The sequence below is a fragment of the Camelina sativa genome, chromosome 5 (assembly GCF_030686135.1).
Source record: "Camelina sativa cultivar CO46 ecotype springtype chromosome 5, ASM3068613v1".
In the NCBI taxonomy this organism is placed as follows: Eukaryota; Viridiplantae; Streptophyta; class Magnoliopsida; order Brassicales; family Brassicaceae; genus Camelina; species Camelina sativa.
Window position 1 is genome coordinate 26442200 of NC_141884.1, and position 27039 is coordinate 26469238.

Sequence of the window (27039 nt, forward strand, 5' to 3'; positions counted from 1 at the left end):
ACTGAGTCTTGAGTTCAGCCAACTCGGCTGGTGCCATGCGAATGGTGCCTTAGCAATTGGGGTAGCTCCGGGCTCCAAATTTATGGTAAACGGATGGCTCCTAGGTGGAGGCAATCCTTCCAATGGCCTAAACACGTCCTCAAAGTCCTTGACTATAGCAATGTCCTCAACTTCCATGCCTTCCTTGTCATCTCCTCCCATGGCGGTCAGAGTGACTAATTAAACTTCATCCTCTTCAATCCATCTTCCAATCCTAGCTGCCGATGCGAAGTATGCCGTTTTACTTGGGCTGATCCCATTGAAAACTAGAGGGGTCCTTCCTCCATTTTCAAATATAACTCTGCTTCTGCTGCAGTCGATATGGGCTTGGTGTTCCGATAACCAATCCATTCCCAGAATAGCATCGAACCTATCCAATGGCATCACCAAAGGATTTACCGGGAGGTTCGTTTTTTGCAAGACTATCGACACTTCCTTAACCCATCTTCTTGTCTTCAGCGGTGGTTGATTACCAGCAGTGTAGACGTTGATGTTAACCTCTTCCTCCTCACACAAGTCTCCAAACTTGTCAACCACTTCGGGAGTCACAAAACTATTGGACGTTCCCGAATCGAACAGTACATGTGTGGGGTTACCACCAACAAGTAATGTTCCTAAAACGCAAAGCAAATATAACAAAATGCGATGCTAAAACTAACCACGCCAACACACAACAATCACTAACAATCACAAGAGAGTTAGAACCCAATCAAACCTGTTATAGGGCCCTTTGCGGCCTGTGGAGGTTTGGGTGGTTCTATTCCTAAAGCAAAAACATTTGCTGGGGTTGCTTGCTTCTTCGCTGGAGGTTCCTTCACTTGGTTCACTGCCTGGGCACGGTTCACAGTTTGGGCGTTCGGTTTGGCCGGCTTCGACGGACATGAGTTTGCATAATGTCCTAACTCGCCACAGTAGAAACACGTGACGGTTGACGGATTGTTACTCTTCGTTTCCTCAACAGTCGGACAAACGCGAGCGAAATGCCCAACTTGCCCGCACACATAGCATCCCCTCGGATCCATGTTGCTCACATTACGACCACCTTGGCTAACGTTCATCTTAACCTTCCCGCGGCCTGCGCCCCAATTCCGTCCAACTATTTGATTCACCTTCCGGGTGTTCACAATCTTAGTCTGCTGGACGGTTTCCTTCTTTTTATCCCTAGCTGCAATCTCCTTTTCTTTCTCGATCGCTTCCTCAACACTTACCGCTCTCTCTTCTACTTCCTCGACACTGCGGTACATCACCGCGTGCAACCTTCCTCTAATATCTAGCCTGAGTCCATTGAAGAATCTCCAGGCCATCGCTAGCTCGTCGTCATTTCCTTGATACAGGTACCTCCGGAGTCTCGTAAAAATTCTCCCATATGCTCGAACGGTCATTTCACCTTGTTCTAATTGCAAAAACTGACTCTCCAACCGATCGCGTGACTCTGGTGGAAAGTACTTCAGCTCGAACTCTTTCTTAAAGATTCCCCATGTTATCATCTGAAATCGATATCGCGAAACTACGGTATCCCACCATGCACGAGCATCTTCCTCCAAGAAATTAACCACTACGGTATCCCACCATGCACGAGCATCTTCCTCCAAGAAATCATGCACGAGCACGAAACTATGGTATCCCACCATGCGAGAACAAATCACGCCCTTCAGCCAGTCCCTTGGCGAGGTTCCCGACCACACGACATATCCTTCAGGCTTTGCAACCCTACGGACACGTGCGTTGGGCCGACTTGGACTAAGTCTATATCAGTACGACCCGCCCGATTTAAAAGAAAATACGAATACATTAAAACTTCATCAAGTTTCCACAACCGATTACACAAAATAGTTCACAAGGCTTAACGCCAAAGTTTGGTTCGCAAATAAACATACTTTGAATTTTACAATAGACACCAAAAAGAAAACCACTCCGGAGTCCTATCGTTCACCACACCCTCTAGTTCCCTCTAGGGTCACCTGCAGAACAACAATATTATCATAAGTGAGCTCAGGGTTCCTGCAGAGAAATAAATCCCAAACCCCAATTCCCCATTAACAATCAACATGCACGCAAACACAACAACATGCGAACATAAATAAGCAACATGCAAGAATAGATAGACAACATGCAGGCATAAGCCATTAACAAGCAAGTAAGCGATTAACATGCAAGCAAGCAAAACAACTTAACAACCATCAGAGATGACCTGCGGAAGCTAAGAAGCTAACAAAATCATTCTACCAAAAATCGCAACTACATGCAACAATATACAACAACATGCAATAACATGCAACAACAAAACTTGAAAAGAAACAGAAGTTTTTAACAAGTTTAATTTATCTGGGCCCGGCATGCATTCCTCTTCCCCAACCCCTCATGAATTCTCAAAACGCAACCACAAAGGCAGGCGTTTGGATATCAACCAAAATTACACCGTCATGTAAAATAGCCTCGGCCAGGGTAGCGAGCCCAGTAACGTCCGAGCTCTTCGTGACCAACCCTGCACACACACGAACATGGGTTGCATGTCGCGGCTGCATGTGGCACGGAATGGGAAGGATAGCCATACCAAATCTTAAAACACTTAGCCGGAATTTCTCGCGGACTAAAGCGCCTTAAGATCTCACCGAAATTTATACTTGAATTTATACGGTTCACAAAACGATAATTTTACAAGTATCTCAACCAAAACTCGCCTTTGTTACTAGATCATCTCGATCTAGCAACTAGCACAACCTCACCACGCATGCATTTAAACAAGAAAACATAAAAGAACTTCAAGTAAATGCATCTACATGCAACATGCAAAACCGCGCACTAGATGGATGTTTTTAACTCTCCATCTAAGCCGATGCAAATATGTGCCTGAACTCACAGTAAACCATCGACGAATGATCTCCGTTGATGAAGCTCTTCTCGCGGCAACTCGGATCTCTCTTTCGGTTAGAATAGATTTCCTTATCGATCTAACGTTGATGGTCTTGGTCGATAGTCTTCTCTTGCAACTTCTTCTTCTTCTCGCAAACACCTTCTTCTTCTCTCGATTTCTCTCAACTTACCCTTTCTTTCTTTCTGAGAAAATGAGAGGAATGAGAGCTTATTTATAGGGTGAATGGGCGGCGGAGACAGCCAATGAGAGTCACATGCACACTCCCTATTAGAGGGACTTCAACACTTGGAAGCTCCTTGATTAGCCACCTTGAATTCCACTTAAGCTTTCTCAATTTTTTAATCCTCCCACTAATGCTCCACTAAGACTTCTTGAATAAAATATTCACCCACTAACTTCCACTAACTTCTCTTGATTATAATATTAATCCACTTAGCTTCCTTGACTTAAGTGATTCTTGATGGGAAGACTTTTAACAACTTCGGTCGATCATCGTCGATCATCGGTAGCTCTCTCGGCAACTACCGGCATCCATCGGCAGCTTCCTTCGGGTACTCGACCCTTTCTCGGATACTCGGCGACTTCCTCGAGTACTCGATAACTTCCTCGAGTACTCGGTACTTTCCTCGAGTACTCGGTACTCTCGGCAATTCTTGGCGTCTACCGGACGATGCGTCTCGGACGGTACGGGCAGTACGTCTCGGACGACTCGGACAACTCTTGGTCCGTTACACTTTCCTCGGACTTCCCTTCATCAAATTTTCAGCTCTTCTTACTGCCTTCCTTTCTCGATCTTCTGGACTTGAATGGACGTCAAAACTTTATCCCTTGGTGAGGGTCACTACAGTGCCCGTGTGTGGCGGTCTTTTTAGACTTTGTGTGGCCTTTGTGGCGGGCTGTTTAGCCGTGTGTGGCCTTTGTGGCAGGCTGTTTAGCCATTGTGTGGCCTTTGTAGCGGGCTATTTAGCCAATTGTGTGGCCTTTGTGGCCGGCTGTTTAGCCAGAATGTCTTGGTGACGGTCCTTCGGGACAGATGGTCTTTGTGACGGTCCTTCGGGACGAGTGGCCTTGGTGGCGGTTCTCTTTAGGACATTTTTTGGCCTTGGTGGCGGTCCTCTTTAGGACATTTGTTTGGCCTTGGTGGCGATCCTCTTTAGGACATTTGTTTGGCCTTGGTGGCGGTCTTCTTTAGGATGTTTTGTTTGGCCTTGGTGGCGATCCTCTTTAAGACATTTTGTTTGGCCTTGGTGGCGGCCCTTGTGGCATGTATATGATCCTTGTGTGGTCATGAGGTATTCCAGTAAGGGGATATGTGGTTGGTAGGACTTGTGATGTTTTACGTGAGCCACGAGAAGGAAACCTGGATAGGGATAGGACTCAGACGTGTTCAGAATTGTTTGCACGCGGCTCTTGGAGGACTTAGGTTCTCCTAGTACTGCATATTATGAGACTTTGTGGCTTGGGAGTATGGTTGGTATATTGACTTCGGACTACGGTCTGGAGGCGCGCTGTAGGGTGACGACCCGAGAGACGAGTTTAGATTTTTCCTTATATATTATGGCATGCGAGTTTAGGCCCGATGAGGAGCCAACATTTGGCATGCAGACTTAGGTCTGATGAGGAGCCAATAAGAACTTAAGGTCTAGGCCTATGAGTAAAGGAAAGTTCAAAAGTCGAGAGCAAATGACGCTTGGAGCGTGAGTCTATCGCCTAGAGGTGACCTTCTGTAGATCGGTCAGAGGAGTGCGGGCCGTGGAGACGGTTGCACGGGAGTCCTTGGCTGATGGTTGTTCGAGATTCGAGGACGAATCTAAATTGGTGGGGGCAAATTGTAACATCCGTGAACCAAAATCCCGGTTTGGGAGTTGCTTCGGTCGATGCAGATGTTGCATCGGTCGATGCAAGGTCGAGTTCCTGTGTTTTGACTTAAGTTAAACACTGCGTTTTGGGTAAGGGAAAACCCTTAAGCTCGGGTTTTGTCCCATTAGGCGTGTTTAGCCGCTTTTGAGAGAAACGAATGAGAAAGAGAAGTGTTCTTGGTGTTCTTGGTGATTCTTGGAGAATTAAGGCTGTTCCTGTAGAGATTTGTAGCTGGGATCATTGTAGGAGCTTCCTAGAAGCGTTTTTTCTTGTGTGTGGGTTCAGATTCGTCTTGGCAAAGGTAAGTGCAGGACCATGGCTTATCTAAGCTAGAGAACTCTCTAATCTGCTTGTTGTGTGATGTTAGACTTGTTAGATTGTTGCTATGGACGTTGGGAAGCTTTCTTGTGGCTTGGGATCGAGTTTTCGTGGTTGTAGGAACGAAGATCCAGCGAGAAGCTTTGGAGGAAAACAATGCTCGGCATTGCATCGGTCGATGCACCTTGTGTGTCGGTCGATGCATATGCGAGGACGGCGCGTAAACTCTAGGGTTTTCGTGTTATCTCGAGCATGCGTCGGTCGATGCAATGGGAGCATCAATCGATGCAAGTTAACCTTGCATCGGTCGATGCATATCTTGCGTCGGTCGATGCAACTTCCAACTGGTGTTGGTCGATGCATGTTGGTGTCGGTCGATGCAGTGTCCTGGTTTGTTATTGTTGATTGTTGATTGATGTTTGATGGTTAGAGATGACTCTATTGCTTGTGTGTATAGCCCAGTAGATGGGAGGATTGCCTTACTGAATGTTTATAAAATTCTCATGTATTGCAATATGTGTTTGTGGTGCTGGTAAAGGCAAAGTGCGATCGTGGAATCAAGGCAATGAAGAGGAGGCTGTTCTAGGGACTCGGTTTTATGTTGTCTGGCATTGCTAGGTTGCTAGAGTTGGGTCATTAGAACATTGCTAGGTTGCTGGTTCTATGATTTCTGTTATTTGGTTATTGGATATTGCTGATGTTATGAATATTGGTTATTATATTTATTGGATATTATTATTGAATATTGGTTGGTTATTTCCGTTGTTGAATGTGTTTGTGGTTAGGTGGCTAGTGGATATGGGACCACTAGTTGTAGTTTATTTATTATATTATAATTATTATTTATTTTTTTTAAAAAATGGTCGGTCCTTTCATTTTGGTATCAGAGCCCTTACGGTTCTAGGTTTGGGTTCACTAGGTTTCTGTTGAGGTGTTTGGGATTGCATGTCTTGATTGATTATGTGAGTTAGTCAATTGTGTGTGGCATGGAGTCCTAGAACATCCTCTTCGAGCCGACTGTGTGATTCCACAGTGAGTTTATGTTTCTGTGTTATAATAGAAATTGTTTGGTTAGCCTACTGTTCATGGTAGTGCAGATGGTTAGAGGTGATGTTGTGGGTGGTCGTGGTCGTGGACGCGGACGTGGTCGTGGACGTGGACGTGGTCGTGGTAGGGGCAGAGTCCCAGTGGTTAGTGAAACCGAGGACGAGACTGTGACAGCTGAGGGTGTTGGTGAGTCGCAGGGTGTTCCGGGGGATTCCGTGAGTGTGGCAGGAGGGAGCGGTGTTGATGCTCCAGTGGCCGGTAATGCTAGGGTCCCGGGTGTTTGAGTCCCAGCGGGTGGAGTCCCTGGTACTGAAATTGCGGCTATGCTAGCACAGGTGTTAGCGCTGTTACCACCAGTGGTACCGGCTCAGGCTCAAGTAGTGCCACCAGTGGTGGCGGAGGAGCGGCAGCCAGTGGTTGCGGATGTGGGAGCACATGGACGTTATTTGTCTATGCTCAAGGAGATGAAGGGTTTTTTCACTGAGAGGTTTTCGGGTGGTACAGATCCTACTGTTGCGGATGCGTGGAGGACGAGTGTGGAACGTAACTTCCATACTCTGAGATGTCCTGAGGAGTTTTGGGAGGACATTGGGGTCTACTATTTGAGTGGTGATGCTGAGTTGTGGTGGAGATCAGTGGCTGCTAGGAGATTTCAGCGGGAGATGACTTGGGCTGACTTCGTCTTAGAGTTTAACCGCAAGTATTTTCCTAGAGAGGCATTGGATCGGTTTGAGGTGTAGTTCCTTCAGTTGTCTCAAGGGACACGGTCAGTGCGGGAGCTGGACTTGGAGTTCAGTCGACTTCTTTGTTATGGGGGTCAGGCTTTGGAGTCTGAGGAGGCTCAGATCAGGAGGTTTTTGAGAGCTCTACGTGATGATTTGAGAGTTCACTGTAGAGGGCGGAGTTATGCTACGCATGCAGAGCTGGTTGAGACTTCAGCAGAGATTGAGGAGGACATCCGGGCACAGTTAGTGGCGGTAGCTCCAGCAGTTCAGCCTAGTAAGGCTCCGCAGTAGGGTGGTTCTAGCAGGGGCGGTAGGCCTGCACAGGGAACAAAGAGGAGGTGGAAGGCTACGCAGAAGCCGAGTGGTGCGAGTTGCTTCGGTTGTGGGAGCAAGGATCACAGGGTTGCTAGTTGTCCCAAGAGGAGTGCTCCGACGGCAGGGCCTTGTGTATATTATCATTGTAGGGAAACAGTGCTCCGACGGCAGGGTCTTTTTGTCCCAAGTTGCAGCCGGCAGCAGTGGCAGCATTGCAGCAGGTGAAGCCTGGAGGTCAGCAGGTGGCACGGATTGAGAAGGCGCCACGAGTTTACACGACAGCAGAGACTGGCGGAACCAGTGCCGGGGCGATCACAGGTATATTTTCTGGTACTTAAACTTTGTGAATTGTAGTATGTTCATATTGTATATGTTTCCTGTGATAAAGTGTTAGGTTCTCAACACATGAGGTTTGTGTAGGGACCTTGTTGGTGGGCGGGTTTAAGTCCCATGTTATGTTTGATTCTGGAGCTTCTCATAGCTTCATTACTCCGGTGTGTGCAGAGAGTGCGGGGATCAGCGGGGATCCTGGAGAGCGTTCAGGAGTTGTCAGAGTTGCGGGAGGCGAGTTCCTGAGAGTGATTGGATGAGCTAGAGGAATTGATATTCAGATCGCAGGAGAGTCGTGGCCAGCGGATTTGCTTATTAGTCCAGTGGAGTTGTATGATGTCATTCTCGGGATGGATTGGTTGCATCGGCATATGGTGCATTTGGATTGCCATCGGGGTAGAGTGGAGTTTGAGCGTCCAGGAGGGAAGTTGGTGTTTCAATGTGTTAGACCGACTTCGGGGAGTCTCGTGATCTCAGCCATTCAGGTTGGGAAGATGATCGAGAAGGGCCGTGAGGCTTATTTGGTTACTATATCTATGCCAGAGTCAGTGGGGAAGTCTACGGTTAGCGGTATTCCAGTAGTGGAGGAGTTTGAGGATGTGTTTCAGTCTTTGCAGGAATTACCACCATCTCGGTCGGATCCTTTTACCATTGAACTGGAATCGGGGACGATGCCGTTATCCAAGGCTCCTTACAGAATGGCTCCAGGAGAGATAGCAGAGCTTAAGAAGCAGCTAGAGGATCTGTTGAGTAAGGGATTCATCCGTCCTAGTGTATCACCGTGGGGAGCACCGGTGTTGTTTGTGAAGAAGAAGGATGGGAGTTTCAGGTTGTGCATTGATTATTGGGGTTTGAACCGGGTCACTGTGAAGAACAAGTACCCTCTTCCTAGGATCGATGAGTTGTTGGATCAGTTGAGGGGTGCTACTTGGTTCTCCAAGGTAGATCTGGTGTCGGGTAATCATCAGATACCGATTGATGAGGCAGATGTGAGGAAGACGGCTTTCATGACGAGGTATGGGCATTATGAGTTTGTGGTGATGCTTTTCGGGTTGACTAACGCGCAAGCAGCGTTTATGAGATTGATTAACAGCGTGTTTCAGGAGTTTCTGTATGTGTCTGTCATCATTTTCATCGATGATATCCTGGTTTATTCTAAGAGTCCTGAGGAGCATGCAGTGCATTTGAGGGCAGTTATAGAGAAGCTTCGGGAACAGAAGTTGTTTGCTAAGTTGAGCAACTGCAGTTTTTGGCAGCGTGAGATGGGCTTTCTGGGTCACATTGTTTCTGCAGAGGGGGTTTCTGTAGATCCAGAGAAGATTCAGGCTATCAGAGATTGGCCTAGACCGCAGAATGCCACAGAGATCAGGAGTTTTCTTGGTTTGGCAGGGTACTACAGGAGATTTGTGCAGGGGTTTGCGAGCAGAGTACGTCCTATGACTAAGTTGACAGGGAAGGATGTTCCTTTTGTTTGGTCAGAAGAGTGTGAGGAAGGCTTTGCAAGCCTGAAGGAGATGTTGACTACTGCGCCAGTGTTGGCTTTGCCTGAGCAGGGGGAACCCTATGTTGTTTATACAGATGCATCTAGAGTTGGTTTGGGGTGTGTTCTGATGCAGCATGGGAAGGTGATTGCCTACGCTTCGCGGCAGTTGCGGGTGCATGAAGGCAACTATCCTACTCATGATTTGGAGATGGGTGCAGTAGTTTTTGCCCAGAAGGTTTGGAGATCTTATCTTTATGGTGCAAAGGTACAGGTGTTTACAGATTATAAGAGTCTCAAGTATATATTCACTCAGCCTGAGTTGAATTTGAGGCAGAGGCGGTGGATGGAGCTTGTTGCAGATTATGATTTGGAGATGGCCTATCACCCTGGTAAGGCTAACACGGTTGTAGATGCTCTGAGTCGGAAGAGGGTAGCTTCGGCTCAGGAGCAGGAGATGGAGTCTCTGGTAGGGGAGATCAGTGCTTTGAGCTTGTGTGCTGTTTCACAGGAACCGTTGGGTTCGGAAGCAGTCAATAAAGCAGATCTTCTGAGTAGAGTGCGGTTGGCTTAGGAGAAGGATTTGGGGCTGGTGAATGCCTCTAAGGATGTGGATTCAAGGTATGAGGTCTCAGATAATGGTACTATCTTCGTGCCCGGTCGGGTTTGTGTGCCCAATGATGAGGAGTTGAGGCAGGAGATTCTGAGAGAGGCTCATGCGAGCAAGTTGTCTATTCATCCAGGAGCGACTAAGATGTACCATGATCTCAAGAGGTACTATCATTGGGTCGGGATGAAGAAGGATGTGGCTAGTTGGGTTTCGAGGTGTAATGTGTGTCAGCTAGTGAAGGCTGAGCACCAGGTTCCTGGCGGGTTACTGAAGAGTCTACCCATTCCTGAGTGGAAGTGGGATATGATCACTATGGATTTTGTGGTAGGATTGCCAGTGTCACGGACCTTTGATGCCATATGGGTCATTGTGGACCGGTTGACTAAGTCGGATGTCCTACATGCCTCAAGCAAATCTTCCCTAGACAATGAATCTCTTAAATCTTGCTAAAACACTCTCGTGATAGAAACAATCAGCCTTGGTCACTCCCCTACCCAACTCTCGTTGGAGAAACATGACCAAGCAGGCATTACAAACCGATTCATTATTTTCAATAAACTCCTTACACATCTAATCTCTTAAGCTAAGTGAGTAAATCTCTAGCATTGATTGATTCAACCATTTCAACAACATCTCTCGATGGCAAAACACCCTAGATCTATTCTAAACCTCTCGGTCTGAAAATAGCATTAAGAACACCAATCTAGAAAGGAATTTCTATAAAATAAATATTCAAGCTAAGACATCCTAACCGATCAAGAACACCTATTTGTCTATCCCATCTCTAGAAACTTTATTTCACTACTCATATCTCATGGTAAAAAGCATAGAGAGACAAATGAATGAAAATTGCATTGTATTGAAAATAAGATAAAAGTAGTAGAGTACATAATCGAAAACTAGAAAGAACAGCAAAAGAAACAAAATCGAATCCTAACAAAGTGGAAAAAGTGTTTGAGTCGCTCAATCTCTCTCTCAGAAGCTCTCGCTCTCTGTTCTGAGTGTCTGTGACGTGCTAGGGCGAGAAGAAGAAGAGGGGGGTTTATATATGGAAACCACTTTAACCTAGCTGCTCAGTCCTACCCGAGGGTCTGCTCGAGGCGGTGCACGAGGATCAAGTTGGGTAGTTCCTCGGGTAGGTCTTCGGGTTACTCTTCCTGCTCTTAGATCGTCTTTGATCGGGCTGAGGTTGAGACTGTTCTTCTTGCACAATCGCTCCTTCGAGTACATGCTCGGGTTTGACCTCGTTTTTCTCCATTTTAGGCTCTAAAGCACATCTTTACATCTGATAACAAGCTTTTCACCCACCCAGGGTATCAATTCCCTATGCAGTTGTAGTACAAAGGGTTATCAATCCAAATGGTTGTTATGCTAGCAGATAAGATATGATCAGAAACAAGCAAGTCAAGCCAAGCAATAATTAGGGTTTAATCTAACAATCCTAAAAGAAGCAAAAGTAAATAAAGAGGCAAGAACCACACGATCTAAGCACTCGATGCAAGCATTCGAGTACAGGATCGGGTAGAGTGATCGGACCAAGAAGTCAAGGATGAACAGCTCTAAGGTATACACGAAGCTGGTGATCGAGTACTAGTTCGGGTAAGGGATCGAGTTATGGAATAAATTTAAACAATAAAGTTAACACTAAAAAGAATAGCAAAAGAAATAAAAATGAATCCTAACAAAGTGGAAAAAATGTTTGAATCGCTCAGTCTCTCTCTCCGAAGCTCTCGCTCTCTGTTCTGAGTGTCTGTGGCGTGCTAGGGCGAGAGGAAGAAGAGGGGGGTTATATATGGAAACCCTTTTAACCTAGCTGCCCAGTCCTGCCCGAGGGTCTGCTCGATGCGGTGCACGAGGATAAGGTCAGGTTGTTCCTCGGGTAGGTCTTCGGGTTATTCTTCTTGCCTTTGGATCCTCTTTGATTGGGTTGAGGTTCGGACTGTTCTTCCTGCTCAATAGCTCCTTCAGGTACATGCTCGAATTTGACCTTGTTTTCCCCCATTTTAGGCTCTAAAGCACCTGTTTTCATCCAGAATGCACAAATGCAAGAATGCAGCACCCTAAATGGCCTAAATGCAAATTACTACAGTTAATGACCTAAAAATGCTACGGTTAGGGTATATATAATGCAAAATATGGACAAAAAAGGGTGTCTAAAACATGTAAGTTAGAGAGTTATCATCATCCAAAATGCACAAATGCAACAATATAGCACCCTAAAGCACCTGTTTGAGATGGATTTGGGGAGTTTAAAAAACACTTATACCCATTTTGTCCCTAAACAGGCTAAAACCAAAAACATTGCTTAGAAGCTTTAAACAGCTTTGTTAGTGTTTCTGGGGTTAAAATGTGTCTTAATCCAATACAAATAGTTAACTGTAAGAGTTTGAGATGGATTTGGAGAGTTTTCAAAACACTTATACCCATTTTGTCCCAAAAGAGGCTAAAACCGAGAAAACATTGCTTAGGAGCAGTAAACCGCTTTGTTAGTTTTTCTTGGGTTAAAATGTGTCTTAATCCAATGAAACTGACTAATTATAAGATTTTGAGATGGATTTGGAGAGTTTTAAAAAAACTTATACCCATTTTGTCTCGAAACAGACGAAAACCGAGAAAACAGGCTAAAACCCAGAAAACATTGCTGAGGAGCTGTAAATAGCTTTGTTAGTATTTCTAGGATTAAAGTGTATCTTAATCCAATGCAACTGACTAATTATAAGAGTTTGAGATGGATTTGGAAAGTTAAAAAAACACTTATACCCATTTTGTCCCAAAACAGGCTAAAACTGAGAAAAAATTGCTTAGAATCTGTAAACAGTTTTGTTAGCGTTTCTTGGGTTAACATGTGTCTTAATACAATGCAAATGACTAATTAAAAGAGTTTGAGATAGATTTGGAGAGTTTAAAAAACACTTATACCCATTTTGTCCCAAAACAGACTAAAACCGAGAAAACATTGCTTAGGAGCTGTAAACCGCTTTGTTAGTGTTTCTTGGGTTAAAATGTGTCTTAATCTAATGAAAATGACTAATTATAATAGTTTGAGATGGATTTAGAGAGTTTACAAAAAACTTATACCCATTTTGTCCCAAAACAGACGAAAACCGAGAAAACAGGCTAAAAACCGAGAAAACATTGCTTAGGAGCTGTAAACAGCTTTGTTAGTGTTTCTAGGGTTAAAATGTGTCTTAATCCAATGCAACTGACTAATTTAAGAGTTTGATATGGATTTGGAAAGTTAAAAAAACACTTATACCCATTTTGTCCCAAAAAAGGCTAAAACCACAAAACAGGCTAAAACTGAGAAAAAATTACTTAGAACTTGTAAACAGCTTTGTTAGTGTTTCTTGGGTTAAAATGTGTCTTAATACAATACAACTGACTAATTATAAGAGTTTGAGATAGATTTAGAGAGTTTAAAAAACACTTATACCCATTTTGTCCCAAAATAGACTAAAACTGAGAAAACAGACTAAAACCTAGAAAACATTGCTTAGGAGCTGTAAACAGTTTTGTTAGTGTTTCTAGGGTTAAAATATGTCTTAAGCCAATGCAACTGACTAATTATAAGAGTTTGAGATGGATTTAGATAATTTAAAAAACACTTATACCCATTTTGTCCCAAAACAGGCTAAAACCGACAAAACAGGCTAAAACTGAGAATAAATTGCTTAGAACCTGTAAACAGCTTTGTTAGCATTTCTAGGGTCAAAATGTGTCACAATACAATGCAACTGACTAATTATAAGAGTTTGAGATGGATCTCGAGAGTTTAAAAAACATTGATACCCAATTTATCCCAAAACAGGCTAAAACCGAATAAACAGCTTTGTTAGTGTTTCTAGGATCAAAAAAAGTGTCACAATCCAATGAAACTGACTAATTATAACAGTTTGAGATGGATTTGGAGAGTTTGAAAAAAACTTATACCCATTTTGTCCCAAAACAGGATAAAACCAAGAAAACATGCTAAAACCAAAAAAAAACATTGCTTAGAAGCTATAAACAGCATTGTTAGTATTTCTAGGGTTATAATGTGTCTTAATTCAATGCAACTGACTAATTATAGGTGTTAGAGATAGATTTGGAGAGTTTTTAAAATACTTATACCCATTTTGTCCCAAAACAGGCTAAAACCGAAAAACAGGCTAAAACCGAGAAAAAAATTGTTTAGAAGCTGTGAAAAGCTTTATTAGTGTTTCTAGGGTAAAAATGTATCACAATCCAATGCAACTGACTATTTAATTGTTACAGATGGATTTTGAGAGTTTAAAAAACACATATACCCATTTTGTCCAAAAACATGCTAAAACCGAGAAAACAAGCGAAAACTTTGAAAACATTGTTTACAAGCTTTAAACAGTTTTGTTAGTGTTTCTAAGGTCAAAATATGTCACAATCCAATGCATTTGACTAATTATAAGAGTTAGAGATTGATTAGATGTGTTTAGACGACACTTATAGCCATTTTATCCCAAAAGAGGCAAAAACCAAGAAAACAGCCTAAAACCTAGAAAACATTGCTTAGAAGCTGTAAACAGCTTTGTTTGTGTTTCTAGGGTCAAAATGTGTCACAATCCAATGCAAATTACTAATTATAAGAGTTTGAGATGGATTTGGAGAGTTTAGACAAAACTTATACCCATTTTGTCCCAAAACAGGCTAAAACCGAGAAAACATTGCTTAAAAGCTGTACATAGCTTTGTTAGTGTTTCTAGGGTTAAAATGTGTAACAATCCAATGCAACTGACTAATTATAAGAGTTTGAGATGGATTTGGAGAGTTTTGACAACACTTATACTCATTTTGTTATAGAACATGCTAAAACCGAGAAAACATTATTTGGAAGCAATAAACACTTTTGTAAGTGTTTTTAGGGTCAAAATGTGTCACAATCCAATGCATTTGACTAATTATAAGAGTTAGAGATGGATTAGGAGTATTTAGACCACACTTAGACAACACTTATACAAAATTTTGGTAGGAAATTTGTTTTCCTACGAAATGTTTTATGAAAGTTCTTACCAACATTTTTAGTAGGAAATTCGTACCAATTTCATTTTCCCATGGAACATTTCTTACCAACTTTTTTTTTGTATAAAAACGGTGAATAACACATTTTCTAATTTTTTGTGCCATAAGAAATCATATGTTTTCTTGGATAAGACACATGTTATCTAAAGCCTGAAGACGTTCCTTTAAAATAAAAATTTAGATGAAATTCTAAATCTAAAATCTAAAGTTTACATTTTTTGTCTTCATTATTTTTCTTACATGTAAAGTTTTAAATTAATATTTAAAAAGAAGGTGCCATTATATTATAACTTTAGATACACAAATGATATGATTATGTTATCATCTTGTATTTAGTTTTGTACAAACTTTTTAGACCACAGGTTTTTATCAAATAAAAGGCTGTAGTTATTATGGGTTAATTCCGGCTAATATCTTGTGGGTAAAATTATGTTATGTTGAAGGACAACCACAGGCTAAGGAAAATAGTGGCAGAAAACGGAGGAAGAAAACAAAGTTTGGAAAAAGATTAGGCTTTTTTCGGACTACAAACTTCACTCGTCTTATCTTTTCTTCTCCTTACTCTCCATCGATGGCTTCTCTTATCTCTTTTTCTTCTCTCCCAAAACCAAAAGCCATAAGAAGTTCAATTTCAGCTCCTCAGACATTGACAATAATTGAGAGGCTTAAAGATAAATTCGGACGAAAGGGAATAAAATTCTCCGAATCAAACAACGTTCCTATGGTGGAGCTAAAGGTCAGAAATGGAAGTTCATTAAAGATGAGTCTATCAGACGCGCATGTGGTTTCATATAAGCCAAAGGTATACTGGAAAGACGAGGGATTGGAGGAAGTTCTTTACACAATTGACGGTGATGAGATTAGAGGTGGAGTAGGTGTTGTTATTGTAAACGGAAAAGAAGCTACCGGACCAAAAGGAGAGTCTTCAGTAATCTCAGGATATGAGTGGAGTGTCAAGGATACTGATTCAGACGCCATTGATGCTCTTCAGGTGATTGATTGATTCCCCCCCCCCCCCCCCCCTCCCTCCCCAAATAAAAATATCAAATCTTACTGATGATATCTTTGTGAACATTCTCAGATCGAACTGTGCTGTACGGTCGGACATCTCGACATAACCTATATCGTCTCTTTGTACCCAGTAAGCATGGCTACAGCTCTGGTGGTGAAGAACAATGGACGAAAACCCGTTACCCTTAAACCGGGGATTATGAGTTACTTGAGATTCAAGAAACGGAGTGGGGCTGGAATTCAAGGACTAAAGGGATGCTCTTATTGCCCCAACCCTCCTTTGTCCTCGCCTTTTGAGCTCTTGTCTCCTTCAGAGGCAATGATGGTGGACTCGTCTGGGTGGTTTGCGTCGGAAGAAGCTGGGGAGAAGCCGGGGATTTGGGCAGTAGAAGATTCTGTGATTACACTTCTTGAGAAAAAGATGAGTAGAATATATGGTGCTCCTCCGGCTGAGAGATTAAAGGCCGTCTATCACACTCCACCTTCTAAATTTGAAACCATAGATCAGGTAAATCAACATAAATATATATGGTATGATATTTCATGCCACCGTCCGTTTCGGCATTTGGATGCAATCTGGATTGGAACCAATTACATTGCAGAAAAAGAAAAGTGTTTTGGATGAAAATCTGCTACCAAACTTATATATATAACCCGCGCAACGCGCACGATTATAATGTTTTTTTTACTAATGCGAACCATTAAATATAATTATAATTATTCAACATTAATAAACTAAATTCTATATAGATGTAAAATCTATTTTATTAAACGATATATAACTTATTGTTATAGAATATGTGTGAGTATACATCCTCTTCATGCAAACCATACACTAAGTGTCTTTTTAAATGCATTGCATGTAACACTTGTCCCCAAACTCTCCATCCATGTCTTTGTCTCCTCCCTCTATAAATAGGAGTAATGTAGAAGAGAAAAATGTGTAATGAGAAGTCTTATTGTCTCTCTAAGTCTCTCTCTACTTCCTGTAGCTTCTCTCTAGTTTCTCTCTAGCTTCCATACACTTATATCTCTAGATCTCTTCTCTTCTCATTTGATCATTCACATCTTGTTCATCTTGTTACCTCCAAGCTTATAGTTCACAACACGTTATCAGCACGATCGTCTCCCGATCCATCATCATTAGTTTGTAGTAACATTCAAGGTATGTAAGTTTGTTTAAATCCATTTTGATTTGATTAGTTTATATGCACATTACTATATGTATTATTTATAGAGTAAAAGTTTATTCATATTTTCCTGATCTAATGGTAGGCTCTGCCTCCTTGATCATTTAGATCTACATTCTTGATCATTATGGTAGGCTCTGCCTCCTTGATCATATGTTCAGATCTATATATTTTAATTATATGGAAGGCTATGCCTCCTAAAATGAGTGTTTTAATTTATGAATATATTATATAGTTTATAATTTTGTTTTATAGTTTATATTTATTGCTAAAACAAGATTTTACAAAATTATTTCATATAATTTTATATTTAACAAATTGTCTTATTATTTATAAAGTAATCATGTCAAACTTGGCAAAGCTTGAATTCGCCGCCCTTGATGTCTCTGGGAAAAATTATATGACATGGGCATTAGGTGTAAAATTCTATCTAAAGGGGAATGGACTTCTCAAAACCCTTGATCCGTCAAAAACGGGGTTAGAAGAGGAAAAACCAAGAACCATGATGTTCTTGCGTCACCATCTCCACGATGGTTTTAAAAAATGAATACATCACGAGAGAAAATCCTGCAGATCTCTGGATCGCGCTCAAGGATAGGTTTGATCACCAAAAGTATGTGATCTTACCAAAAACCAAACATGAATGACTAAACCTGAGGTTTCAGGATTACAAAAGTGTAAGTGAGTACAATTTCGCTTTGTTCGGAATCACTTCAAGGATGGCTCTCTGCAGAGAAGAAGTTTCCGATTATGATATGATCAAGAAAACATTCCAAACTTTCCATCCTTCAAATGTACTCCTGCAACAACAATATCGAGAAAGAGGGTATACTCGATATTCTGAATTGATGCAAGTTTTGCATGTTGCTGAACAAAATAATGAGCTCGTGATGATAAATCATCAAACTCGTCCAACTGGATCAGCTCCACTTTCAGAAGTGAATGTTGCTACATCCAGCTATTATAATAGGCAAGGACGAGGATGTGGATGCGGACGCGGTCAAGGTCGTGGTCATGGTCGTGGAGGAGGTCGTGGAGGAGGAAAAGGAAGAGGTTTCTCTCCTAATGACTTCAACGCAAGAAAAACCAACAAGCATCTTCAAATCAATAATGTTGGTCACGTTATAAAGAAACAAGGTGAAAGTACTAGTTACAGATGCGGCATGAAAGGCCATTGGTATCAGACCTGTCGTATTCCAAAACATTTGGCCGATCTGTACCAAGCATCCCAAAAGGGAAAAGAAAAGGATGTTGAGACCAACCTCATCTATGATAAAGCTGGACCTTCTTTCCATGGCCTAAACGATGAACCCTATCTTGATATAGCAGATTTTCTCGTTGATAATGAAAACGGAAAATCATGCGAATAAGGCCGATATGCCATGATATGCTTTCTCATCGTTTGATATGTACTTTTATAAAATGTCTTTTTGAATAGTAGTTTTATTGTAATATATAATAAGCCTTTTTTTTGTAAGACTTTTTCTTATTTCATTAATGTTTATTTTATAAAGATTTTATCTCAGAAAATGTCAAATTTTGAGATTGAGGATGGAGATATGTGTCTAGCAAACAACAATTGAGATGCGTAAGTATTATCACAAATACTTAGTGAGGCAATCCTCCCATCTCCTAGGCTATACACACAAGCAACTAAGGCCATACACAAGAAAACAACATAAAACAGCCAAAACAGACAGTTGGAACCAAAACTGCGTCCACAGACACCTGGTGTCGGTCGACACCACCACCAGACTGCACTATTCTTTAACGCATATTCCTTCCGTGACCTTAGTTGGTGTCGGTCAACACCGCAACTCTGCAACACCTCCGTTAACGATCTCGACCATCAATCGACCCTAAAACTCCACCACATCCACTCCCACGATGACACAACCAAGAACAGCCACATATAACAACACACACACCACAAAAGCACACAAAACAGAAAGGAATCAATCATACAATCACCATATCAATCACACAAACCCTAATTGCTCATATAATCCATGGTCATGCACACACCTTGATTTAGAAAGAGATTTGGGACTAACGAGACAAGGAACTACACCATATCAACCTCCCTGGCACCAACAATCACAAAACCTCCTACTCTCTTTGACAACCCCCAAAACAGATCCCTCATAAGGCTCCCTTTGCTCTTAGGATCAAACTCACAATCTCTATATCCTTCTCTTTCTCTCCCATAAGCGACAAACACAACTCGGCAAAGAAAATAGGTGTAACGCGCTGACTGCTATCTCTCAGTAGGCCCCATTTCCATTCCCAGTCCATGGACCCACTTTCCTTAATGGGCCTCATGTCCTCTAACTAGACCCATGAGCCCATCCATATCCGACGTTCGGTTTGCTACGTCTGGGAGGCTTTAAAGACTTCTTACCATCCCTACAAATCACCATGATCTTTTCCTGTGTTTTTTCTTCACTCGCACAGTTTTGACAGGCACTTCCTGGAAGGTCACCCATCCAGAGACTACTCCAGCTTAAGTACACTTAACTCTAGAGTTTTCTCAGGATCCTTAACCAAAACGATAAGTGCACTTTGGTGACATAGGTGTCCAAATCAATACCTCTCTGCAATTTACTGAAACCAGGGTTTCACAATTCATGCCCACTAACATATTGCAACGTCCTCGTTGCGCACCAAGACCGTCACCCCCTGACTGTGTGAGTCCACCCGACTCCACACTTGTCTAGGGTCGTCTCTGATACCACTTGTAACGCCCGACCGCCACCTCTCAGTGGGTCCCATGTCTAATCCTAGTTCATGGGCCCACTTTCCTTAATGGGCCTCAGGTCCTCTCACTAGGCTTGTGAGCCCATCCATATCCGACAGTCAGTTTGCTACGTTTTGGACGCTTTAAAGACTTGTTACTGTCCCTAAAAATCACCACATGATCTTTCCCTGTATTTTGTTCTCACTCGCATTGTTTCGACAGTCATTTCAGAAGATCACCTATCGTGAGACTACTCCAGCTCAAGCACGCTTAACTCTAGAGTTCTCTCAGGACCCTTGACCGAAAAGATAAGTGCACTTAGGTAGCCAAATCAATTCTTTTAAACCTCTCCGCAAGTCTCTGAAACCGGGGTGTCACAATTCACCCCCACTAACAGATCGCAACGTCCTCGTTGCGCACCAAGACTGTCATTCCCTGATTGTGTGAGTCCACCCAACTCCACCCTTGTCTGGGGTCGGCTCTGATACCACTTGTAACGCCCGGACTGCCACATCTCAGTGGCCCCACGTCCAATCCCAGTCCATGGGCCCACCTTCCTTAATGGGCCTCACGTCCTCTTTCGACCCACACTTTAGATCTTTCTCTAACCCAAAACTGAACTCATCCCCTCTCTTCCTCTTACCACCATCGAGCTTCTGTCCCTCCTTTCCTCTCTATGGTGGCGACGACCATCGACTAGTGTCACGAAAAGACAATAAAAGTATATCGTTTTTAAAGGGACCGATAGGGTTTCCTTGGTTTAATTCGAATAAACCAGAATTTAGTTAAACCAAGAATTAATTAAATCCGTCCTCATTTAATTAATAACTCGACCAACTTAATAAACCAACTAAAATTAAACGGCTTCACTCCAATTCCTGACATACACACAAATTTTCCATGTTTTTTCTAGGACACGGGCGTTACAATTCTCACCCACTAATGAGGATTTGTCCTCAAATCCAGCAGCACAGCTCATTCCCAATAAACTTTATCCACAATTGATTCAACAAGAAGGTTCCTCTTAAACCTCTGCACGAACGTCCAGTTGCACTGAGACAACTCCAAAACCGCTCCTCTAAATGACGTACTGCCTACCAGTTAGTTAATTGCAAAATTCCAATAACCAACGAAACACCAAACCAAACGGAGAAATCCAGTCCAACTGCACCACCACTTCACCAGTGATCTGCCTCCTCAGGCCTGGCACCACTCGAGAACCATCTCGTGCTAAACCTCTACAACTTCAACCCTCGATTGCACTTTCAGCACTAGTGACCTCTCTCACAATCACTACAAAAATTCTCTTCAACAAATTCGCAATACGATCAACTCAGCCTAAGCTAAATTTGATTTCACAATAACAACATCCACTAGGCCTCCAGCCACACCGGCTCACATACCAATACCACATCAACCTCGCCCTCAGACCATTTCCTGATTTGTATACGAATATCTGACCTACTGGACTCAGGTTCTCCGACCACAGACTCTTCCCTGATGGAACACATATCCAACACCACAACCCAAATCACAAAGCAATGAAAACTTCATTTTCAATGGAGACATCATTGAGATGGCTTAACCTAAGATAGCCCTGCGCTCAACAATTCTTCACAGCGTATCATCCATACGGGCGTAATAAAACAGACAAGTACCATACATCCGCATGTTCTAATTAACCGTTTCGAACGCTTAGCGAGCCGCCATCTCAAACCACTTCACTCATCTCCCTAGAGCAAGTCTACCAACTCCTCAAATCTCACACCACCATCCTTTGAACAAGGAAACATGTGCTACCGTCACCACAGCCTGTATATCCCCTGACAAAACCGACAAAATATCAGCCAAGGACCTCCGGGCAACCATTACTACTGCCCACACATCCTCCGACCGAACTGGCCATCATCAACATAGGACACCCATACAACTGTCACCACGGTCCGCACATCCTCCAACTGATCTTCTGAGGTCTCCCTCTAGCCAATATACTTGTGCCCAAAACATTATTTGCTCTCAGCACATCACTTCCTCCGACCGCGCGTTGCAACCGACGAGACATTCCTGCTCGCTGTTAGACCCCCTACCTTCATCTACGACATCCAGGAAGTCACACACACTCCCCCTGCTCTCAGGTCGCAGCCTTCGAGTCATACCGGCTCACTGTCAGGCCCACTACCTTCAACTACGGTCTCCAGGAAATCTCACACGCTCCCCCCCCCCCCCACTCTAAGGTTGCAACCTTCGAGTCATACCGGCTCACTGCCAGCCCACAGCCTATAGCTACGGTATCCAGGGAGTCTCAAAACTCACTCTTGGGTTGTCACCATTAAGCGCGCTCTCGGATCGTCATCCGAAGCCACCATACAACTCCCATTCTCTGGACACAAAGTCCATCGAGCTATCGGTATCACATGAGTTGTTCAGGAATACACGTCCCTAGAAAAAACAAGTCTGAACGCCTTAAGCATATCTCCTGACCAAATCTACTTCTCATGGTTCGCGTTCAACGTCACAATGTCATACCATCCACCATATTCTCATCTCGGAATATCAACATGACCAACACCAGGCCACACCGTAAACATCCCTCTCTCAAGTTGTTTACATATGCACTTTCCAAAAATAGACAAGTTATAACTACTTATAAAACTTTCCATTTTTAGCACCCTATAACCAAAACTGAGATTGAACAATCTTAACCTCATGTGCCTCATGTATAACATCAACATGTCATACTTTCACTCAAAACATACCAAACGTCTACCGCAGATGTGTCTTTGGCGAACTCCCAAGTTCACACAGACAATAACAACATCTTGGCAAACTCACGAAGTTCACGTCAATGCAATCATGTCAAGCATGATTATCCAATATTTCGAGCAGTTCTTCGAACTTCCCGAAAACCTTGGCGGGTACACGACCCCCAAACATGTTGCCTAATCTGAACTCCCAAATGGAATGAATCAAACATCAATACATTCCTCCACACTCATGCCTTGACAATCTATAAGGTCTTAACATATCCCGCCTTGCAAAACTCCCACCTAACTTCCAGGGACACATACCTTTTTATACTTAGAAAACCAACTCAGTTCCCAAGGATAACAACAACACTAACTTGTATTGAAACTTATCATGCTTTGCGATTGTAACTATGGCAAGTTATTATGGGCATAACAGTTCTGTCCCAAAGACTCTCAAGTCTCCCAACAACTTAACACTAGCTTCTTCGCAAGCTCCATTAGTCAGCAAGAATACTCACAACCGCCCTACCGAACACACAAGATTCTTAAGGACGTTAACAAAACTGGCCTCAAACTCCCATCAATATACCGACCACCACGCGTAAGTTCTAATACTCAAAACTTCAACACTCGGCTTAATCACAGTCTCTTTATCTTTTTTCTACAACCCGTTCTTGCCCAAAAACTGTTGACTAGTCATCATAGTTGTAAGTACTTCCGAGAAGTCTTTTGATCGTCAACCAAGTCTGTGGCGAGAACACCTCACTCCCAATCTCTTGATCTCTTTGATCTCAACTCTCCAACCATACTTATGCTACTTGTTCTAATTAACTTATTCGCGTTCTCTGACTAGTCACATAGTCCATATATGAATTACTCAGTCTGGCTACTTCATCCCATGAAGTCTCCCTTACTTAACTTTCTGACAACTCATTTGCCTTTACCATTTCGCAGTAAAAATCTTCCAGAACAACTTTTCCTCAGTAGATTCTAGAATCACCTGACTACCATCTAGATTTCCTGTCAAACACTCCACTGAGTTTATGGTTTCCTTATCCGGACTCACTTGACCATTTTGACTCTAGGATGTTTGTGTTTTGACTAAACATTCTCTCTAGATCTTTTCCGGTAACGCAAGTTCCTTGAACTTCAAAAATCATTAGTGTGAATGTTAGATCTCCATCTAAGCATTCACAAAATTTCACCACAAATCAAAGCATTGCCACCCACATTACAACCAACTTGTACAAACCATTTACTTGAAATACTAGATATCCATCTAGACGCTTCATAAGATCACTTTCCGGTAACCATTGCCTTAACCAAAACTTCCATGGATATTCTCATTCACTTTAAATCGCCCCGATGAAATAAGTCTCCAACTTATCTTCTCGGAACTCCATCTTTGGATTACTACATGAAACATTTTCCTACTTGATCACTCATGGATCAATCATCTCAACAACACTTATGTTCTTTACCTTAACACTTACTGCATCTCTATGACATAGACAAGCCTATTTCCATTCAAGAACCTGTTCTAGAACCGTATACGCTATGATACCAAAATGAAACGAGTGCACCCGGATTAAAAATTCACCCCAACTAATAGATCGCAACGTCCTTGTTGTGCACCAAGACCGTCACCCCGTGAATGTGTCAGTCCACCCGACTCCACACTTGTCTAGGGTCGGCTCTGATACCACTTGTAACACCCCGACCGCCACATCTCAGTGGGCACCATGTTCAATCACATTCTATGGGCCCACCTTTCTTAATGGGCCTCACGTCCTCTCACTAGGCCTGTGAGCCTAACCATATCCGACAGTTGGTTTGGTACGTCCGAGAGGCTTTAAAGACTTGTTACCATTCCTACAAATCACCACATGATCTTTCCTTATGTTTCGTCCTCACTCACACAGTTCTGTCAATCGCTTCCCGGAAGGTCACCCATCCAGAGACTACCACAGTATAAGCACGCTTAACTCTAGAGTTCTCTCAGGACCCTTGACCGAAATGATAAGTGCAATTTGGTGTTCTTTTAAACCTCTCCGCATATCCCTGAAACCAGGGTGTCACAATAGGCTGCTCATGCCTTTTAAAACGAGACTTAGGGTTTCCAAACTCAAACAAAGCTAAACCGAGCAATTTCAAAACAAACCAAACAGCCACCAATTTAGTGGTGTCGAGCGACACCCACCCTAACCTAGGTTTAGGATGTTACAATTAGAATCGTTTCTATCCATAAAATTCATATTTAAACATCCAATATTATATTTTGACAGAAGAAATATTATGCTCACCTATATAATTTTGTTCACTTTAAAATGGGAAAAACGAGTTATTTCTCCCTGAGAACTATCATATCTAGCTAGATACAGCCCGAATTATGAACCTGACTCATATGTCTCCAAATCAAAGTTTGAAATCTAAATCAAAAAGCCAAATCTATATATATATATATATATATATATATATATATATATATATCATTAACTTTCCGACTCATGCGGTATACATTTAATTACATCATACATTTTGTGTTACTTCATATGCTTTGAGTTACGATAGATATTGCATTTTGACAGAAAATATTAAAATCTCCTTTTGGTTGCAAACTAACAAAATTATGTTTTTTCGTCAAAATTGTAGTGTTATGTTTTTTGCTAAAGTTGTAAGATTTCCTTTCATTATTTCGAACTTTTTGAGATTCCCTAGCAAACTTACAAACAACAAAATTAAAAAAAAAAAAAAAAAAAAACACAAATGTGCAAAAAAAAATATCATTAAGATTGCAAAATCAATTTGAGAAACAAACAACAATAGATGTTTTTTTGTTTGTGGAAGATGGATGTTACATCCAAATGCATAACTAACGAGATCACTGTTGAAGTTCATGAGCTTTGTATTCAAAATCAATTGGTAAAGACTCAACGTTTTTTTTTCGTCTGGTAAAGACTAAATATTTGAGTATGTTTCTTATACAATGTTGTTACTTTTGAGTGTGTATATATATATATATATATATATATATATATATATATATATATATTAATTATATCAATACTTTAATTGAAAATAATAATGTGCATCAACTTTTAATCTTTTACAAATATTTACACAATTATTAGATGTTATGATAGTAATATCCAATTTTATATTTATGTAATCTCTATTCATATTTTACTTTGATATTTTTTTTTTGTTGTATTTTTTTTTCTTTTTTGGTTTATATTTTCGTTTTAATTATAGTAAAAATATTACAAAAAGTGAGTTAATTGATGCATTAACTTTAGATTTTATGTTCCTTTGATGATGTGTATTAAATTGTTAAAATTGAAAATAAGAAATGATGAGGTGGAGGATGGAGAAGAGAAAAAAGCCAAATTTTTATATATATATATATAGTTAGCTTTCCAACTCATGCGGTATACGTTTAATTACATCATACATTTTTTGTTACTTCATATGTTTCGATTTACGATAGATATTGCATTTTGAAAGAAAATATTAAAATCGCCTTTTGGTTGCAAAGTAGCTAAATTATGGTTTTTCGTAAAAATTGTACAATTATGTTTTATTGCTAACGTTGTAAGATTTCCTTTCACTATTTCGAACTTTTTGAGATTTCCTATTACAAAAAAAAAAAAACAAATGTGCAAAAAAATAACTTGTAGATTGAGAAAATCAATTTGAGAAACAAAGAACAATAGACTTTTTTTTGTTTTTGTGAAAGATGGATGTTACATCCAAATGCATAACTAACGAGATCACTGTTGAAGTTCATGAGCTTTGTATTTAAAATCAATTGGTAAAGACTAAATATTTGACTATGTTTCTTATACAATGTTGTTACTTTTGAATTTTTATTTATCTACGATGTCTTACAAAACTTTCAATTCAAAAAGTAATTTAATTAGCTATATATTTTATATATTATGTTGGATCTCACTTTTTGCGTAAGGCAGTTTTTCTAACACAAAATTTGAAATAAATCTGATTAGTTTAGAATTTGAATCTTGCAGGGAAGAGGATTGTTCTTCAGGATGATACGGATAGGGTTCGAAGAGATGTATGTGGGATCCCCAGGATCGATGTGGGACAAGTATGGGAAGCAACATTACTTCGTGTGCACAGGTCCAATGTCCATGCTCGTCCCTGTCGATGTGGCCTCCGGAGAGACATGGAGAGGAGCAATGGTAATCGAGCATGATAATTTGTAAATTTCAATTACTATACTTCTCTTCTTCATTATCTTTCTCTCTATCTTCTGTGCCAATTTTTTTTTTCTTTGTTTCAAAAATATGTTATGAGTATACTAGATCAATATACAGTGACAAACTTAGTAAAAAAATTGTAACACCTAGACCCGCCATACGGTCCGGTCAACGTGTTGACTTCTTTGTTTGGCCGAAAACCACAATCTCTAAAATTCAAATAATAAACAAATCTAACCTGAGAAAGATAAATAGAAAAGAGGGGTGAGTAATTAAATACTTAGTGATGAGGTCAACACTGCTCACAGAAATACAATGACAAAAATCTACTCAAATTTTAACAATCATTGCATAGCATAGAATTAGACTCCACATTCTTGACTTACATCCAACAAGCATAACATTTCACGAATATTCAACCTAGCGTCATCATAATATTTAAATCACATTTCTAATATCATCATAGTCAATCATATACACGATCATCAATATCGCTAAACCGAA

At 41.3% G+C, this 27039-nt stretch overlaps 2 protein-coding genes across 3 annotated transcripts; one reads left to right on the plus strand and one right to left on the minus strand.

Annotated features, from left to right (window-relative positions):
- Positions 1-219: 219 nt before the first annotated feature.
- LOC147944406 (uncharacterized) lies at positions 220-1670 on the minus strand. The gene is made up of 2 exons (XM_087512570.1): positions 755-1670; positions 220-653 (listed from the first exon to the last, which is right to left on the minus strand). The coding sequence occupies exons 1-2, from the start codon at positions 1668-1670 to the stop codon at positions 220-222; spliced, it is 1350 nt and encodes a 449-aa protein (XP_087368696.1).
- Positions 1671-15078: 13408 nt separating this feature from the next.
- LOC147944407 (photosynthetic NDH subunit of subcomplex B 2, chloroplastic-like) lies at positions 15079-26735 on the plus strand. Of its 2 annotated transcripts, XM_087450786.1 has the most exons (4): positions 15091-15624; positions 15715-16152; positions 16737-16809; positions 26344-26735. In XM_087450786.1, the coding sequence occupies exons 1-4, from the start codon at positions 15205-15207 to the stop codon at positions 26529-26531; spliced, it is 1119 nt and encodes a 372-aa protein (XP_087306912.1). In that variant the 5' UTR covers positions 15091-15204; the 3' UTR covers positions 26532-26735. The 2 variants fall into 2 exon arrangements, with proteins under 2 accessions (XP_087306913.1, XP_087306912.1); XM_087450787.1 differs by lacking the exon at positions 16737-16809 and having other exon boundaries at positions 15079-15624.
- The last annotated feature ends 304 nt before the right edge of the window (positions 26736-27039 follow it).

Excerpts from the sequence above, each read along its gene's own strand:
- LOC147944406 (XM_087512570.1), bottom strand. The coding sequence starts at position 1,670 with ATGGTGGGATACCATAGTTTCGTGCTCGTGCATGATTTCTTGGAGGAA. Across the intron at positions 654-754 it reads CGCAAAGGGCCCTATAACAG|GAACATTACTTGTTGGTGGT; the intron begins GTTTGATTGGGT and ends TTTGCGTTTTAG.
- LOC147944407 (XM_087450786.1), top strand. The coding sequence starts at position 15,205 with ATGGCTTCTCTTATCTCTTTTTCTTCTCTCCCAAAACCAAAAGCCATA. Across the intron at positions 15,625-15,714 it reads ACGCCATTGATGCTCTTCAG|ATCGAACTGTGCTGTACGGT; the intron begins GTGATTGATTGA and ends GAACATTCTCAG. Across the intron at positions 16,810-26,343 it reads AGTTTGTAGTAACATTCAAG|GGAAGAGGATTGTTCTTCAG; the intron begins GTATGTAAGTTT and ends TGAATCTTGCAG.